Source organism: Trichomycterus rosablanca, chromosome 3 (assembly GCF_030014385.1).
Source record: "Trichomycterus rosablanca isolate fTriRos1 chromosome 3, fTriRos1.hap1, whole genome shotgun sequence".
Classification (NCBI taxonomy): Eukaryota; Metazoa; Chordata; class Actinopteri; order Siluriformes; family Trichomycteridae; genus Trichomycterus; species Trichomycterus rosablanca.
Window position 1 is genome coordinate 12,997,854 of NC_085990.1, and position 19,123 is coordinate 13,016,976.

Here is a 19,123-nt window from a genome sequence, read left to right on the forward strand (position 1 = left end):
AGGGGCTCTGTAGATTTAATTCAGATTTAAAGAGTTAAATCATGCCAATGTTAAGGAAAATATGCATACCTAGTAAACACATCCACCACACACATTTTGTATTTAAGATGTGAATTAATTGCAATTTTAGGCAGCAAATATAGCTCTGACAACTTTTCCTGCTTTACATGAATTTTTACCTGTCATGGCTTGAACATTTCAGAATTTGTTTTCAGTGAGCATAAGAAAAACAATGTCAGTACAAATTATATCTGGTGGCAAATGATATTCTAGTGGTTGTAACAACATTGTGGCCACATAGTTGTATTTGCTGGGTAGTCATGTTTTTCTTAATACTTTTTGTTAGGCCTAAAAAACAATTAAACTAAATTAAAGCATATCATGCATCACATCAATGACTACTTGTTAAGTCTACTTGTTAATTTATAACTTCATATGCATTGATGTTAAACCCTTTATATTCAGGTGATCACTCAAATAGACATATAGTTATAAATAATAATACTTCATGAACCTCCACGAAACCCTGGATCACATATTTGCAGGGCAACCTACAATACAATGTACATCCAAATCCAGAACTGTCCATGCAGTAAGGTGCTATTGTACATTAAACAAGCCCTATTCTTGAAATTAAAATGTGTGTAATAAAGCTGACTAATTAATCAATCAATTCATTCATTAATTCATTTATTAAACGTCTTGAAGTTACGTCATACTATTCTTGGATTAAATATTAAAAGGTGAGAATTTTTCATACACATACAAAACACAAGATTTGTATCATACTTTTAGGCCACAATAAACATATAAAAAAAGTTTTGTTTTGTTTTTTTAACAAACAAGTGTATCTTCCTATACTTGCATAAATTATAAACATTTTAAGACCAACCTCTGTTTAAACTGTATTTATTTGTATAAACGACTCTTTAGGTAGACTTAAAATAGCCGTATCATAGAGCCGACTCAATGAGCAAAGAATCGACTCAAACAGTTAACTCATAGAGCCGTAGCTGATTCTAAGAGCCGACTCAACGTTTGATATGACTCACCACTGGGTGGCACTGGCAGCAGCAGCAGCAGTTCATTGAAAGAAACAGAAAGAGAAAAGGGTTTGAGCGCTGACAGAGCAGATTGGCATTTTGTGTTGGCTGTTGTGGTGTTGGAATTAAAACAAGACGACACACGGCTTGTTAAGCAGACATGGCAGATATAAGCGAGGTTCTAATGTCGGTTTTATCCACGATCCGGGTTCCAAGGCCCGGAGACCGGGTTCATAAAGACGAGTGCGCCCTGTCATTCGCTTCTCCGGTGAGAGACAATTGTTTTATACTCTACTAACCAATATAATTCTGTTATGTAATGTTACTCACGTAAACGTATTTAAATTAAATATTTATTTAGCTTAAAGCTGTTAGTTAATTTGTCCGTTTTTGAGTTGTTGCTAGTGCATCATGTTGACACTGATGTTGAGGTGAGTTAGCAGAGCGGCTAGCTCTGTTAGCATCATTCAGTACTTTGTTTAGAATTATTTAGTTATAAACTAATTTCCAAATCTCAACATGCTATCTGACTTTCAATTTACAGCTTTTTAAAATTAAAACCTGCTTCAAATAATGTACTTATATTTCTACTTAAGTTGATAGTATGTATGCTAGTAGCATTTTAATAGCTAAATTTGGTTAGCTAATTCAGTTAGCTGAGTAATGACCAGTCTGCACAGTCCTAGTGCTCTCAGCAGTTTCATTACTTTCTAGGTAGTGCCATTTCACTGAGCAGTCTCATTACTTTCTTAGTAGCCTTAGTTTTCTAAACACAGTTTTAGTGTTTTCTCAGTAGTCTCAGTTCTGACAAGTCTCACTACTTTCTCAGTGGTCTAAGTTCTCTGAGCACAGTCTCTACTTTCTCAGTAAAGCATGTTTTGTTACTTTTTTATTGGAAATTGCTAATGCTTGGGGTTTAAAGCCTTTTGCTTGCAACAGTTATTTTTATTACTATTTTGTGAAATTATGTTTTCCCCTCAAAATGTGTGTTTCTGAACCCCCCCCCCCCATTCATGGTAGATACATTCAAAACCCTGAATGCCTGAAACCGTAATTAAGACAGAACTAGAAATATTATTTCCTATATAAATCATTTTTGTGTAATATAAAAAAATACTGCAATAATAACGATATTGTGGTGTGACAACATTTTAGCAACTGCAGTGTTTGGTTAATACTAGCTTAGCTGGCACTTACTTACTTACTTAATCCATACTCCAGACTCAGTAACTTATTATCTGCAGTGTGATCATACTGACAGCACCTTATCCCCTTCTTGTTTCAGGAGAGTGAAGGTGGCCTGTATGTTTGCATGAACAGTTTCTTGGGTTTTGGAAGTCGTTTTGTGGAACGTCATCATGCCAAGACCGGCCAGAGAGCTTACTTGCATATCAAGCGCACTCTCAAGCCTCATACTCAGGTAACTGTATAGGTTTGTGTATTACAGTTTTTTGGATCAAATATCTCCAGTGTTTCCAGGTAGGTTTCAGAAAGTGTACGGGTGTAGCCACATTCTGAATTGAACCGCTGGTGCGTATCGGTGCCTCGATCAGACAGCAGCGATCTAAAAAGTCTAGCCCACCACAGTGGAAAGCTTGAGCTTTTGAGTTCAAATCTCAGTAGTTGCTATTAACCTGGCCAGGCATCCAACAGGCTTTTAATATTTTCCATTGGGTGTCCTTAACACTGCAATAACGCAACCTCTGATGTCTGGTTGAGGCACCGGTATGAATAGTGGATGATTCATAAAAAGCGTAGTGTGACTCTGCATTTGTGGCTTTGTGTGGGAATCTGCGCTGGCAGGTGAAAAGAAGAGGCTGACTGCTACACATGTCTGAGGGGGCACAGCGGAGGTGTAAGCAGCAAGGGAATTGCAATAAGGGTATTGCAGATGACTGGAAAAAGGGAAACAATAAGGATTTCATTACTTTAAATGCAGCATTTATGACCGTTGTAAGAATGGCACATTAGCATACCAGTACCAAATCAAAAATGATTTGTTAGAAATGTGTCTTATTATACATTACACCTTTTCTTTTGTATAGATATTTACCTATACCTATTTACCTCTTCAGAAAGAGGAAGATGGCAGCACAGGTTCAGGGGATCCACCAAAGAAGAAACCCACTCGGCTGGCCATAGGTAATACCAAACATGACGCCATGTTGCTAGTATACAGCTAAAGTCAAAATTGTATTTTCATAAACCAGTTAACAAACCTTGACAAACTTAAAACAGTGCACTGTGCTCATGTTTTGTGTCTCAGGAATTGAAGGTGGATTTGATGTTGAGCAGGAGCAGTATGACGAAGAAGTCAGTGTTGTCATTTTCCCAGACAAACAGAGGGTGACATCAGAGGACCTGGCCACTATGCCTGACGTAGTGAGAGAGCGAGTAAGATCGGATTAGCAAATTTATGGCGCTAAAGGATGTAATTACTTATCATTACTTATTATTACTTATCATTAAAAGTAATAATAGCCCACTACTGCTGGAAACCAGGGTTCAGATCCCTCAGCAGTGATAATATGTCTGTGGAATAGTGCCCAGTGATTCAGGAGAATTCTGACTTATTTTTACCCAGTGATTCCGGGGAAACTGGACCAATTGCAAACCTAACTAGTATTAAGCAGTCATAAAAAATAAATTATGTAATGACTTTTGAATATCGTAACGTCCGGGTAAATGGACTGATTATGTATTTAATCATTAGACAATATTTATGTCATGATGTGCTTCTGTGTTAGTGGTTAAATAGTGGGTGGACAGAGCAACAGAAAGTGACCAAATCCTGAACGAATGCCCAAAGTACTACAGTAAAAAAAAAAGACTACAAATGCTTAGTAATTTAAAAGAAACTCTCACACTCAATTCCTTAATAATATAAGACTGAAAACATATATATAATACAAGACCAATATAACTAGCATTAAACACCGATTTCTGCCATGAATATCATAAAAGTTACATGGCGTCATAAAAACAAACAAACAAACAGCTGTTCTATTAAGTTGACTGCTTATTACCAGTTAATTAGCACTGTTATGAAGCAACTAACAAAGTTCTTAAGAGGCCAAATAGTAGGTTCCCAGAGTTGTAGGGGCAAATTACTGAATTACTAAATGATAAATAAATTATTATAGTTATATTAGTGTCACGAACTGACAAAGAGAACAGCGTTCACACATTAAAGCTCACTGTCAGGAAGTGATGCCATTTTACAGGATAGCTGGGAAACTTCCCAAATGTATCATGACCCCAAAAATAACCACACAATGCATTATTTTGTGTTCTGCAACCCTCCATTAGCAGAATCTGTTACAGAATTAAGGTGAAGCAGAACCGTAATTCACCGCTGGTTTCAGCAGTCATAAAAGGCATGCAAATCCCACAGTGCTCCACTAAATGCTGGCAGAAGTTTACATTGTTGTCAAAGCAGTGATACTGAATGTGTGTCGTGGGCTGCGTTCTAATTCACCCTAACCCCTATCCAGTTCCCAGAGGGGAAACCTCAAAGCAGCCACTTGGAACACACCTTTAATTTAAATTTCAAAACCTAAAAGTACAATTTAATATTCTCTGTGCCTTATAATACTTAAAATGTGTTTATAAGGTGGCCCATTGGTTGTTTTAAAGTACAGCCCACATTTTAAAGTGCCCTCTGTCAGGATGATCACTGCAGGTTGGACTGTAGCCATGAGGTTCGAATTGCACTCTCCCTGTCTAAACAAATACTGACAGAAAAGAGTATTTCAACAAGGATTAACATTATTTTTAAGGCAAATATTTGCCATTCTCCTTATTAATGACCTTATTATGTACTTATTAAGTACAACCTATGAGAAATATTAGTGTACATGTACTGTTACAAATCAAACACAATTCTGTTCATGTTTGTGTGCAGGTATCGCTATCGATGGCAGGGTTTCTGGCTGCAGACTCGGTTTCACATGCTCTGCAGGTTCAGCAGTGGGATGGAGAAGTGAGACAGGAATCCAAACATGCTGCTGAACTCAAACAGCTCGACAACGGCATCAAAATTCCTCCCAGGTACTCACACACACAAACACACACATACACACTAACTTAACATATATTTATGTCTAAAAATTGGTAGATGAGGGCACTCGGGCGGCACAGAGGTCTAACTTGCTAGGGCATCCACACAAACACAATTGGCCATATTTGATTGAGGCAGGGTCGCACAGGGTTGCCGTGTGGGAACCAAACACTGGCAGGCGATAAGTATCGGCTGTAGATACATATCACCTATTAAATGGGATGTACAGTGATCTGGCTGTCCATGATCAGAAGGATTAGATTGATGGTTGTGCAAGCTGCAGCGGCTTAACAATTGGGAATCGGAAATGACTCGATTGGGAGATAAAGGGGGAGAAATCCAGGGAGAACAAAAGATTGGTCATGTTCTTTGTGTTCACAAAATCCTCTCATGGGATCTAGTTTATCCTATGTCAAAAACTACACTGGACACTTTTAAGTAGAAGTTTCCACCTATGTGTACTTTATCCAGCCACTAAATAAATGAATTGATTTCTGTGGTGTTGGTCAGTGGGTGGAGGTGTGAGGTGTGTGACCTACAGGAGAACCTGTGGATGAACTTGACAGATGGCAAGGTGCTGTGTGGGCGGAGATATTTCGATGGTTCAGGAGGCAATAACCACGCTCTTCAGCACTTCCAGGAGACCGGCTACCCTCTCGCCGTCAAGTTAGGCACCATCACTCCAGACGGAGCTGGTAAGACAGTTTAAATTAGGGTCAGCTTGAGCGTTTACATCAATGTTTCAGCTTGTAAAACTAGCTGTAGTCTATAAACAAAATTTGGCTATCAACAAAGTTACCAACTTTCATTTAATTTCTAAAAAGTAGTTTAGACTATATCTTTATACATCTGTTTGTATTATGCATTTTTTTTTAGATGTGTACTCATATGATGAAGATGACATGGTGTTGGACCCAAAGCTGGCAGAGCACCTCACCCACTTTGGAATTGATATGATGACCATGGAGAAGGTGAGCAAGTGCCAGTGTCACAGATTTTTCCACTTTTTATTCCACTTCCTGATTGTGAGTCCACTTTCCCCTGATCAAGGATGTTTGCAAAAGTATGTGGACACCTGACCATAAGATTGTTGGACATCCCATTCCAAGGCACTGATGTTGGACTGACGTTACATATTAATCCCAGTTGTTTAATGGGGTTGAGGTCAGGGCTCTGTGCAGCAAAACCTGTCAAACCATGCCATTCTGGACCTTGCTTTGTGCACAGGGGCTCAATCATGCTGGAACAAAAAGGCTTTCCCCAAACTGTTGCCACAAAGTTTAAATCATACCATTTATTTGATATGATTTTTGTTATACACCTGTTAACAACAACTGAAACAATAAAACTTAATAATTAGGATGTGTTCACATACTTTTGTCCATATAGTGTATATTGCAAAAACCCCAAACAAAATCAAATGTGTCATAGCACCAACATTTACCTTTGCAGACAGAGCACACCATGACTGAATTGGAAATTGCAGTAAACCAGCGTGTAGGTGAGTGGGAGGTGATCCAGGAGTCAGGTACCACACTGAGGCCTCTCTGGGGCCCTGGACTGACGGGCATGAAGAACCTGGGCAACAGCTGCTACCTCAACTCGGTCATGCAAGTGCTCTTCACCATCCCTGACTTCCAGGAAAAGTTAGTACCCTTCAGTCTGTGTGTCATTGTTTAGCACTACGTAAACCCTGTTGCTCACAGTATGTCTGGCAGATCTCTACTTAATTCTGCTCTTATTTAATTAAATCATAAACACTTGATTCATGTCAAAGGCAGGCAGGGCAGAATAAGAAATTGTCTTACTGCTATTGTTTTTTTTTTGTATACAGCTCTGATATTTGTATTTAATGCATTTTAATAAATATTGGCTATTTCGCAGGGAAGGGGGATATGAGAGATGCACTTGTCTGTGCATTCTCAGTCCTGGTTCCGAGCCCAGATAAAAATAAGAAAGGTTGTGTAAGGAAGGGTATCTGGTTTAAAAACTGTTCCAAATCAGCTATGTGGATCAGTATAATCCACTGTGGAGCAGCCAAAGAAAAATAAAAATCTTACTGTATAACATTAATAAATGTATTGAAATGAAATTAATTAAGATATTTTGCATTCTAAAGCTTAAAAGGTGATAGAATATTTTAGCAATATAAGCAGAAACTATTAGAAATTGTATTTGCTCATTAAAATGACTTTTTTTCATCTTCTAAACCTTTAAGATATGACACTGTAAAAAACAGCTTTTGTAAGAAGATTTTATTTTATATGATTTCAGATAAATGTTGGTCATTATAAAAAGACTCCAAATGAGATTTGTAATTAAAATTTTAGCTTCCGCTCTGTAAGTTGGCCAGTCTGTGCATGCAGATGAATCCTGATAATAAAATATTCATGTTTAGAAGGACTTTTAAGAGCATTTAGCATTTTAATTCCAGCATATGATTGGATTGAATATAATACTAAGAATAGTTGTTTTTCTCTGTATCTTAAAAGGTATGTCTCCAACATTGACAAGATTTTGGATGAAGCACCAGGTGATCCCACCCAGGACTTTAAAACGCAAGTGTGAGTATCTTTATGATTCATACATTTTAAAAAGAAACACCAGCTGCCTATAGTATACCTAAACTGTCCATGTTTTTTTGCCTTTTTATGTGTGTACACAACCGGACATGGGAGAAATAAAGAGGGTTGCACCCCTAATCCCCAGACATGGCCAGTCATGTCTGTGTAGATGCCTGACTGGCCAACAGCACCACTAAGATTCGAACCCTGGATCTCAGCCGCAGTTGGCTCGTGTATTTTGATCGCCCAGCATTTTTGTTACTGTTCCCTCTAAGTTGCAGCAATACTTTAATTTTCCAGCAGATGTCGCTGGATAGTAATAAAGCTTAAGCTGAATTTAGTAATGAAGCTTGTTTCCAATCTCACTTTCTTTGGCAGAGCTAAACTGGGGTATGGCTTGCTGTCTGGGGAATACTCAAAGCCCGCTCCAGACCCTGCCGATGACCCTAATACCTCCTCTGAACCTCGGGTAGGATGTGACTAATGAATAATGCACACACAAAGACAAGAACTGACTGAATCAGCATGTTGGGCTATGTTTTTTATTAATGACATTTTTTCTCTCTCAGGGAGATCAGATTGGCATTGCACCACGCATGTTCAAAGCCCTTGTTGGACGGGGCCATCCAGAGTTTTCCACCAATCGGCAACAAGACGCTCAAGAGTTTTTTCTTCACTTTGTTAACATGGTGGAGGTAATGCATTTTCTTTCCTACCTCATTTCCTTTGCACTTAGCTTTTTGTTCTCATTCATTTAATCTCTTGTTGTTTGCCACAGAGAAACTGCAGATCCGGCTCAAACCCGTCTGAAGCATTCCGCTTCCTGGTGGAGGAAAGAATTGTATGCCAGCAATCTCAGAAAGCCAAGTACACACAGCGGGTGGACTACATAGTTCAGCTGCCTGTGCCTATGGACCAGGCCACCAACACAGGTAAAAGATAGAAACACAGAAAATGTATTGGCCAAAAGACAAGAGATAAATATAATGCAATGACTATTAACCCTTGTTTATTTATTTCACGTTAATCAGAGGAGTTGCAGGAAGCTGAGCGTCTGCGGGAAGAGGCGGAGGCATCAGGAACCACTCCCCCTGCTGCTCCTCGAGCTCGAATCCCATTTACTGTTTGTCTGGAGGCTCTCAGTGAGCCAGAGACGCTGACAGATTTCTGGAGCTCTGCAGTGCAGAGCAAGACCACTGCCACCAAGTAAGCATAAAGCACACCTTCATTTTTCACATTATTTGTCACTATTTACTTTGATCTTGAGTTGCATTAATGGTCAGTGATTATTCCTGACTTGAATCTGTGCATTGATTATATTTAATGGACATACATAGACAATAGACACAACTTTCTTAAATAGAAGAATAAGCAAATAAAAGACATCTCACAGCCTGTCCTGCCATGAACATGGCCCAAAAGGCAAACATGGCATTAAAAACAAAACACATACAAACATGCATTGATTATATTATTACTAAAACTATTTGTATTTTTGCCAGTTTTTTATATAGTTAATCACACTCACTGTCTCCTCTCCTCTGTTTCAGGGCCACACGCTTTGCTTCATTCCCCGACTACCTTGTAATACAAATCAAGAAATTTACCTTTGGGCTGGACTGGGTCCCTAAAAAACTGGGTAATTATTAGACTTTTTAAAATATTTACTATTATGCATTTTACATCAATAAATTATTGAACATGTAGATTCAGAACATTGGTCTCTTTATTGGAAATACCTGTCCACATTTATGTAATTTTCCAGTCATGTGACTAAAATGCACAGTGTATAAAATCATACAAACACAGGTTGAGAGCTCTGACACATCAAAAATCAGAATGCTGGAAAATGTGCTCTGGGTGACTTTGACCAGTGCATGTTTTAGTGGGCTTGTTTAAGAAGGGGTTGAATACACAGCAGTCTGAGTTTAAACAGAATGGTCAAAGTACAAAGACATCTAGTAAGTGGCAGTGCTGCATATAAAAATGCCTTGTTAACAATAGAGGTTAGAAAGGTATGAGGTTGAAGCTGACTGGAAGCTGGCTATGATGACTTTTTCCAGCCACAGTGAGCCTCTCAAAATGCACAGCACATCAAATCTTTTGGTGGACAGGCCACACCAGCAAAAGCAGAGGAATCAGCTTCTACCCCTGACAGTCATGAACAGGAATGTATGGCTACAGTGGGCACAGGCTTACCGAAACTGGACATTTTGAAAACTGGAAAGTCATCCAGACTAATTACTATTGATTTTTCTTGCGAAATGCAGATGTTGGGGGAAGAATTTGGCTGGAACAGCACAAATCCATTGACCCAATCTGCACTGTGTCAAACCATCGGGCATCACCACAACATGCTCAGATCTAAAAGCATGTGATGCCATTCTTGATTAGTGCTCGTATATAAATTTATTAAATACGTGTATTTAGTTTCCTGTTTTAAAAAGCGGTTGACCAATGTGATGTGCTTTTTATTAGATGTTAGCATTGACGTCCCTGATACACTGGATCTGAGCGAGCTCCGCGCCACAGGACAGCAGCCTGGAGAGGAGCTTCTTCCAGAGGTGGCCCCACCCCCTCTTGTAACCCCAGATGTGGAGGTCAAAGGTATCCTGGGTTCCCATGGCAACGAGGAGGATGACTCGCTCTACTCCCCACTGCTGTGTCAGTCTGTCTTTCCCTTCTTTCCTTCTTTCTCACCCTGCTATGTGTTTCTCACGTTTTCATCCACCCTGTCTTCTTTCATTCTTCCTTTTGTCTTTTTATGTTGCATTTAATGTTTTGATATTCATACACCCACCAAGCACTTTATTAGGTACACCTATCATGTACGTTCATTTATTTATTATTTTAGAACAGATAAGCCAATCCGATGTAAAATAGCAATAACTCGCGCAGGTGGTGCAGTGGGATATTCTGCTAGCACACCAGCGCTGGGATTCTGAACTCTCCGAGTTTGAATCTCAGCTCTGCTACCGGTCGGCTGGGCGCCTGCAGAACACAAAATTGTCCACTGGTCTGGGTGGGAAAAGACAGGACTTAAAAAAAGGGTGGGGTCTTCAATGTCGTGTAGGGACCCTGGTTAGTATCCTGAGGTGTCTGATCTTTGTGTTCCTCCACTTCTGTACAGTATGTGACTCTCCGTGTGCGAGACTGGCCTTCTGTGTGAATCCACCAAAGTAGGGGCTAATAAGATTGGGTCAAAGGGAGCATGTGTCAGGCAAATATACCCTTCTCGGACGAGATCAGGGTTCCCACCAGTGAAAGACTAATTGGCAATGCTAAATTTGGAGAAAAAGGAGCATAAATAAAATTGTAAAAAAACATTGCAATAGCTCCACACAGATTGTTGCAGTGCTTTTCTGTTTGCCTCATTAACAGTGATGAGTTTAAACTTCCAACAACACTTCTGTTTCTGATAAACTAAATATCAGTACGACCTACACTGTTGTGCCATATTAGCATCATTGCAGTGCTGTTAATGGGCCATCAACCAAATTCAAAGGAATTTCCATCCACAGTGAACAGAGCAACAGATAGGTTACAGTAAGTAATTGTATAACCAGTAAGTGCATCTATATAGTAGTTGTAGCTCATAAAATGGTAAATGAATGCAAGTAACTGGTAGGCGAACCTAATAAAGTTGCTGGTGTGTGTTTGTCTCAAACACTATCCTCATAATATTTTCGAACATAAGTCTCTTGAGAATTTTGTTTATTTTGGGCGATCAAAGTCAGTTATGTATTACATACATTTTATTTAAATATTTATTTACCCATATTGGTTATATTCTGTTTATTCATTACTTTAATTGCGCTAGTGTATCATGTCTCATTAGACTTATTGCAAAATTGCACTGAGACACATCTTTCTGTCCTTTTCCCAGCTCCAGTGTTGGACGAGTCCACCGTGTCTCAGCTGTGTGAGATGGGTTTTCCTCTTGAGGCTTGCAGAAAGGCTGTATATTTTACTGGGAACACTGGCATTGATGCTGCCATGAACTGGGTGATGAGCCACATGGATGATCCAGGTAAACACTTCTTTTGAAAAAGAAGATTATAAATCATCCCTTTGTTTTTACTGACAATCTAAGCTGTTCTGAATCTTTATGCAGATTTCTCTGCCCCGCTGGTGTTGCCTGGCTCGAGTTCCGCCCCTGGAACCACACCGACAGAAAGCCTGTCTGAGGAACATCTGGCCACCATAGTTTCCATGGGATTCAGTAGAGATCAAGCCACACGTGCTCTCAAAGCTACAGTAAGAATGGTCATCACAAGAAAAAGCAGTTTCAAACCTACTGTGACATCCTATGTATAAATTTCATTTCATTTTTATCAACCGTTATATCCTGGTCAGGGTCACAGCGGGTCCAGTTACACCAGGAAATAATGTGTGCAGGACGGGAACACCCAGGACAAGGCGGCAATACATTGCAGGGCTTCAGCCATCTCCTCCACTCAGACATAGCCAATTATGTCTGTGTAGATGCCTGGATGGCTGATGGGGGACAGCCTGAGGCTGAGATTCGAACCCAGATGTCTAGTTGGCTAGCGTTTTAGACCAAATAATATATTTTTATTAGTTGTTGTTACTAATTGCTGCATTTTCTCTATTTTGCACTAGAATAAACAAACCTATTGTTTCCAGTCCTCTATTTTTTTTAAACTGTGCATTTGGCTAGAAGCAGTTTTACTATTTAGCACAGACGTCTGCCATGTTTGCGTTTGAGAAATGCAGGTGTCCTAAGGGTGTGTTCACTTTAGTTCACAAGGTTAGGAAGGATGTAAAAACAAGCGGTTCAGCCTGGACCTGTTGTATTCAGTCTTTGATTTCTCAGAATGATCATAAACTTGCTTTGATGAAATTGATGCAACAGTTCCATAATGTTCCATGGATATTTCTAGACTATTCATAATAGCACGAACAATAGACAACCTCAACTGGCTTTAATCAAATTGATTTAGGAAGTGTTTGTAGTTTATGTTTATATACATAATAATTTACAAAGAAAACAACAAGTGATTTTGTTAGCTGACTTGGCACACTTGATTGCTGTCATTTCTTGCTATTTTTATATAATAGATCTTTATTTCTTGAGTAAACATGTATTATTCTGTGTATGTGCAGAGTAACATTCTGGAGCGGGCAGTGGACTGGATCTTTTCTCACCTGGACGATTTGGAGTCTATGGAGGTGTCAGAAGGCGGGCGCTCCGAGGGCGCCAGTGAGGCCAGCCGCGACCCACCACCTGGACCACGTGTCCGGGATGGAGCAGGAAGTGAGTGTGGATTTGTATTTGACAGTGAAGGCTTATTTATGTGTTTACACTGTGAATTAGCAAATGTTGCTCTTAGACGTTAACCCTGGTACCAGCCAGCATGAAGCACAAGTCAGACATGTGAGCTTCACGCCACCATGGGTTTAAATAATATATTTTATATAAAAATGAAGACCTTGCTCTTGCATTTGCAATACTGAAATTTGTCTTCAGTTCTGTCTGTCTGAGCACCATAATCACCATAGTAATTTCTGTACTAAACTTAAGCTATTTTTAAACTGATGATGGTTTATGTAGTCATGTTATTATGACATCATAAATCCAATTCGGAGTTGAGGAGACACAATTTTACTCTCTTGGTTTAGGTCCTCTAGATCAGGGAGCCAAAAATGGGTCACAGTGAAAAATAATAATAATAGTTAAATAAACTGATTTTAACAGCACAGAAACTTGAAATGAACTTGTATGTGTTGCCCCCTTGTGGGGACTTTATGTTACATCTGGTAAACCACAGTGGGACCAGATTTTACAGAGCAAAACAGAGAAAGTAAGATGCATTGTTTTTGCTGCATGGAACATAACATGGGTCACTTAAAAAAAAGTTTGTAAAACCCTGTTCTAGATGATCACCAAATATCAGTCTGATAATCTGATTGTTGGTTCTGTGTTGCAGAATATGAGCTGTTTGCTTTTGTCAGTCACATGGGCACAAGCACAATGTGTGGTCACTATGTCTGCCACATCAAAAAGGACCAACAGTGAGTAAAGCCTAATCATTTTACTGTCTGATAGTAAAATATATGTTTTTTTTTGGAAGTCAGCAAGTTCACCTGTCAATATTTGTCTCTTTTACAGATGGGTAATCTTTAACGATCAAAAAGTGTGTGCCTCTGAGAAACCCCCGAAGGACCTGGGCTACCTGTACTTCTACAGGAGAGTGGCAGAATAGAAAACACAGCACCACATGCACACCCAGTCTTAGCTGCTGAGGGAGAGGGGCATACACCAGCTTCTGAACTGACACAGATTTTTGTTTGTTTGATCAATCCAAGCACTTCTTGCCTCTGCAATCACCCACTGCCAGACAGAGGAGGATAGTAGCTGGTAGCACCGTGACCTGCATTGGAACACCTCAGCTCACTAATATCACCCTCTGTCTCCTTCCTGTGGTTTAGTAGTGGTTATGGTGAGGTCCTTGCTTCTATACAGCCAGGCTTTACCCTCCTGCTCTTTTGTGTGTTCCCAAACCTGCATCACACAATAAGTCAATGTTAAATACTGGAGAGTAAAACGACAATAAAAAAGCAAAACCAAGCTAGCTGTTCTGTCATATAATGCCAGCCTGATAGCTAAGGGATGTTTTTTCTCCTTTTTTGGGGAAATAAATTTTGTTCTTTCTGCTTAAAATAAATAAAAGCTGTGTCTCTTTGCCTTTGAGTTTGTGTAGAGTCATTAAACAAAATTCTGGAGTTGCTTTTACAGATGAAAGTTTACATACAATCATAATGGATATGTACACTGGATTTAGAGAGTATTCTACCATGACTTTTTATTTGCACACTTTTTCTATTTTATTTATGCATCTTCCTTTTTTCTCACGATTTAGTGTATTCAATTTGTCTTACACTGCTGTGGATCCCTGATTGCGTTTGAGGAGGGTATATTGCTGCTCACCTACCCACTGGCATATGCGCAGTCCTATCAGACCCCTTCTTTACGCCCGTATTTCTGCAGAGACGCCTCTATCACTAACCAGGGTCCTTGCACAGTCCGGTCATTACCCTACCCAGCAGACACAGTGGCCAATTTTGTGTCTGTTGCAGGCACTGCCAATTGTGCCTGCTAGATGGCTCCCAGCCGAACGGTAGCAGAGCTGAGATTGGAACCGGGGTGTTCAGAATATCGGCGCTGGTGTGCTAGCGGAATATGCCGCTGCACCACCTGAGTGCAATTTGCACACTTTCTGTTGTGATTTTGACTGGAAATCATTGCCATTTTAACTCATCAGTAAGGCTCTGTCTAATTCACAGCGGTGGATATCGCGCCACGAACCGTGAAGTGTACTACGCAATTTGCTGTGAAATTCAAAATGTAAGGTTTGTGCTTAGCGATTTAAAATTTTTCAATTGCGTAGCATTCAAGTGTCTCACATTTACTGGTTAATTTGCATTATGAGGCTGTCCTACCAATCCTACAGCAATTCAGTTAGCAATCGCTTAGTCTAAATGTCCAAGATGTCGAAAACACGACTGGTAACTGAGTTTGGAAAATTCCCAACCAATTCTGTGGATGCAGAGGGCGGCATGTCAAAACACGGACGAGAATTTTCACCTTGAATCGTTGCTGAATGTTTTACATTCAACCATTAAGGTAGGCTGTGCTGTGTATTGTAGCTTCCATTTATTCTATCATTCGATTTATGAGTGCTATTTAATGGCTGACATAAAAGGTGACACTTTTCTTTGAAAATCTGTGAAATCTGTGATTTTTAAAAAAACAAGGTCCATGAAATTAGGCTCTTTTTTATAATTTAGTAGGGCCCTACTCATCAGTCTACACTTATCACCTGTAATGAAACAGAGACTGAAATTTCTTATTTACCAATGTATTCAGACTCTTTTTTTTAATGCAGAAATTACACTGGCAAGTGCACTTTGATATCTCTTTTTAGGCTTTGTACACTTTGATTTAGGCGGTTTATCTCATACTTCATAGCAGATCCTTTCAAGCTCCTTTCACACCCAGTTCCAGTTCAAATTTCATGAAGTAATGTTCATTATTTTGTTTACTTTCTGCAATGCATCAGTTCCACTGGCAGTGAAACAGTCACAATGCATTATTTTGTCCAACCATGCTGGATAGTATGTACAGTGTTATTGGGTTTTAGCCTCTAATGTACTCTTGGTTATTGGCCAAATAACTAAATTATTTGTTTCACCTTGCTTCCAGAAAGCTAAGATTATTTTAAAGACAGTAAACATGCCTCATAAAGTATAGAAAATATTACATTGGAGCCACACTGCTTAAGTTAGACTGTCCCTCTTGGTTATTGTAATACCAGCTGATTAAAAAAGTCACTCTCTGAGACTGAAGGTAACATTAAAGATTAAACTGTAATTAAGGTATAGTATAAAACCTAAAGGAACTTAATGGAAGAGTTCCATGATTAAGCCTTTGCCGAAGGACAACAAATCATCACTTACAAGAGCAGAGGAAGAAAATATCTATATTTTATGTTATATGTTTATATTAGTGCTCAGGAAGTGCTTATATGTGCCATTTAGTGCTATTAAATGTAACCGGAACATGGTTGTACTGATGCAGTCATGAGTCTCAGAGCTTCATTTTCTAATCCGTGATTGAAACTTTGGAGAAATAAGTCATGTGAACATGGTCTGATAAACAACACCATTATATAAAATCTTACCCATGTTTAAGTGCATCATGCTTTTTTCCCATAAACTGCAAACCACTTCATATTTTTTCCTGTTTTATGCTCTCTATTCTTTCTCTTCCTGTTCATTCTGACTTCTGCTCTTGTACCTTACTGCACAGGAGCACATCTGCTCACCAAACTTACATTAACCTACTTAAGTACTGACACATTAGTGAACGCACGCCAGAGATCAACCTGCTGTAAGTATTTTCAATACGACTATATTATACATTATGTGGTCCTATTTTTATGTTTATTTTATAACATTGTTATACACTTTTGTTCCATTAGTCTTTAATATTGTTGCACACACATTTTCTAATGGGGTAATATACACAAATTACACATTCTTTTCATTTATAGCATTCTAAATATTATGCAAACATTCAAATGTTTTTGTTAGACACATTCATATAAGCTGTAACTTTTGGGGCATTAAACAAGGCTCTTCACTGCCAGTTATTACATTCTAATGTAAAGCATGTGCCAAATACATGTAGAGAAATGTTGAACGTAAATCCTCCTTCCTGCCAAAGGTATTTATTTCAGTGCTTATTTATTAAAAAAAAAAAAATTAAATGCACCCTCTCCGAGGAATAACGTAAAAATGAAGCAAATCTGTTTCCAAATGAAAGTGACAAATTTTACTGAAGTTTATTAAGTTTTATTTTCTAGTTGAATTCATAAAATTTATTGTATTTATTTATTTATTTATATTTATCATTTATATTATATAATTTATTTATAATAGTTTTTTTTATTTTCTACCCAGCATACAAAATGATACAAAGCTTATGAGGTGTGTAAATAATTGTAAAGCAATATCATTTAGAAGGGGTGGTCAAAAGGTTTCTTGAATAACAGTAACTGTGACCAAAATAAAGCAGTTAAAATAAATGCTGAAAATGAAATGAAAACATTTTTGTGGAGTGCCTCTAAAAATGCTGTTGTCAATCATCTAAACATGCTTTTTTTATATAATAAATTTGGCATAAGATTATTACTGACAAAAGATTTGACTACTTTATTTAACCAAATATTTACTTCATTAATACAATTATTTTGTAGGTAATATATATGACCCAGTTGTTTTAGTGTAAATTGTTATTATTAAATTATAAAGTAAGAAATAAAGCGAGTCTGGCAGCTTGAAAATCTCGATCTGAATTATTACTTAAACCTAATAAAAAGACTACAGCATGCAAATATAAAGAAAACTAAAATATGTATTCCAACTGATAAACTGCTGCTTACTTTTCACATTTTACTAATTTCAATTAATTTTAACATTAATTTTAACAATAAAATGATATGAACTGCATTACTGACCTACAATTAGGATATGTTTAATGATATTGCAGCATTTATATAGATACTATAGAAGTAATAAACTTGCTCATTATGATCAGGAATGGATCATTAACAAGTGTAGTTGTAAATGATAAAGAAGTAACAAAACAATTAAAAACAGTACTTTGGTTAAATGTTTCATTAATGTTTTTAAATAAATACATACAGCAGAGTTTTATTTAACACTGTGTTATTTAATGCAATGAACAGAAATAAAATTATGAGTAGTATATAACATATAAGTTTTATTAATAATGATTTTGACACTATTGTATAGTTAGTTTGTACAGGCCGCTGTGTAAACAGTTATTTAATGCTTGTAATTTAACTGATTATAATATAAAATGTAAAAATATGTGCTGATTTTATGCTCAGTAGGAAAAGGTGTAACCTGCTCTTGTTTGTGAAACAAAATATGCATGCACGGAAATTGCTTCTGTGGTTAAAAAGCCACTCGGATTTGCATTTGTATGAAGTTGGGTTTAGGTTAGAAATGAAATATACAGTCCTGTACACAATCTTACACTTACAATATGTTGAAGATACTGTATATAATATATATAATACAAGCAGTAAACAGTAAAAAAATCAGTATTTGCTGTGATTATGCCTTTAATGTCATTTAATTTCAAACTGTATTTGGTTTCTTTTATCAACACTGTATTTTGGGGTAACCTGTTTAATAAGCAGCAAATACTGCAGTTAAATACTTTGTATAATTTGATATAACTATAACATTGCTGCGGAAAACAATTGTGCCAAATTGTCACTCGGCTATAGACTTACGTTTGTGTGTTGCCACATTGTTTTGCAATGTAATACCAATTGCCCCTCATTTTCAGCTCATGTACAGCTGACTTTACATTTTCCACTATAATTTTCTCAAAGAGAATGGAATTTATAGTTTCCATGATTACGGAAAGTTGCCCAACTCCTGATGCAGCAAAACACCCACACAATATAATAAACAAAAACATGTTTAACTCTTGGTATAAAGTCTGTACTTAGCAATGACTAATAATGATAACTGCTAGACAAGTGAGATCTAAATTCTGCAGGACTGATTCCAATCATGTCTGGTTGTGTTCAATTTGCTTAAGTAACTTTTTAATTAGCCAGAGTTATTAGCAAGATAATACTTATAAAATAATACTATAATTATGTATCAAAAAAACATTGTGCTCTTTTCTCAGGATTTGGAGAGGACTTAGTCGACATGGGTATGTCAAAAACCTGCTTTTGGATTACGATGGGTGAGTGGAAATATGATGCAGTCAACGTATGATGCCATTTTTAATCCTAAGCTTTCTTTTATTCTATATAAAACCTACAGTCAGCTCCAGAATTATTAGTACCTTTATTAAAGATGCATAATACAATTTATAAAAATAA

General features: G+C 37.8%; 1 protein-coding gene across 2 annotated transcripts; it reads left to right on the plus strand.

The window, feature by feature from the left end:
* Window positions 1-1,095: 1,095 nt before the first annotated feature.
* usp5 (ubiquitin specific peptidase 5 (isopeptidase T)) lies at window positions 1,096-14,375 on the plus strand. Of its 2 annotated transcripts, none has more exons than XM_062992729.1 (20): window positions 1,096-1,311; window positions 2,329-2,463; window positions 3,119-3,185; window positions 3,310-3,437; window positions 4,948-5,093; window positions 5,614-5,798; window positions 5,980-6,074; window positions 6,556-6,749; window positions 7,596-7,667; window positions 8,046-8,136; window positions 8,237-8,362; window positions 8,446-8,599; window positions 8,699-8,873; window positions 9,218-9,306; window positions 10,146-10,331; window positions 11,554-11,697; window positions 11,782-11,924; window positions 12,795-12,945; window positions 13,619-13,703; window positions 13,801-14,375. In XM_062992729.1, exons 1-20 carry the CDS (start codon window positions 1,204-1,206, stop codon window positions 13,892-13,894), a joined length of 2,568 nt encoding a protein of 855 aa, XP_062848799.1. In that variant the 5' UTR covers window positions 1,096-1,203; the 3' UTR covers window positions 13,895-14,375. The 2 variants fall into 2 exon arrangements, with proteins under 2 accessions (XP_062848799.1, XP_062848800.1); XM_062992730.1 differs by having other exon boundaries at window positions 10,146-10,274.
* Window positions 14,376-19,123: the final 4,748 nt, after the last annotated feature.

Excerpts from the sequence above, each read along its gene's own strand:
- usp5 (XM_062992729.1), top strand. The coding sequence starts at position 1,204 with ATGGCAGATATAAGCGAGGTTCTAATGTCGGTTTTATCCACGATCCGG. Across the intron at positions 5,094-5,613 it reads GGCATCAAAATTCCTCCCAG|TGGGTGGAGGTGTGAGGTGT; the intron begins GTACTCACACAC and ends GGTGTTGGTCAG. Across the intron at positions 13,704-13,800 it reads CACATCAAAAAGGACCAACA|ATGGGTAATCTTTAACGATC; the intron begins GTGAGTAAAGCC and ends TCTCTTTTACAG.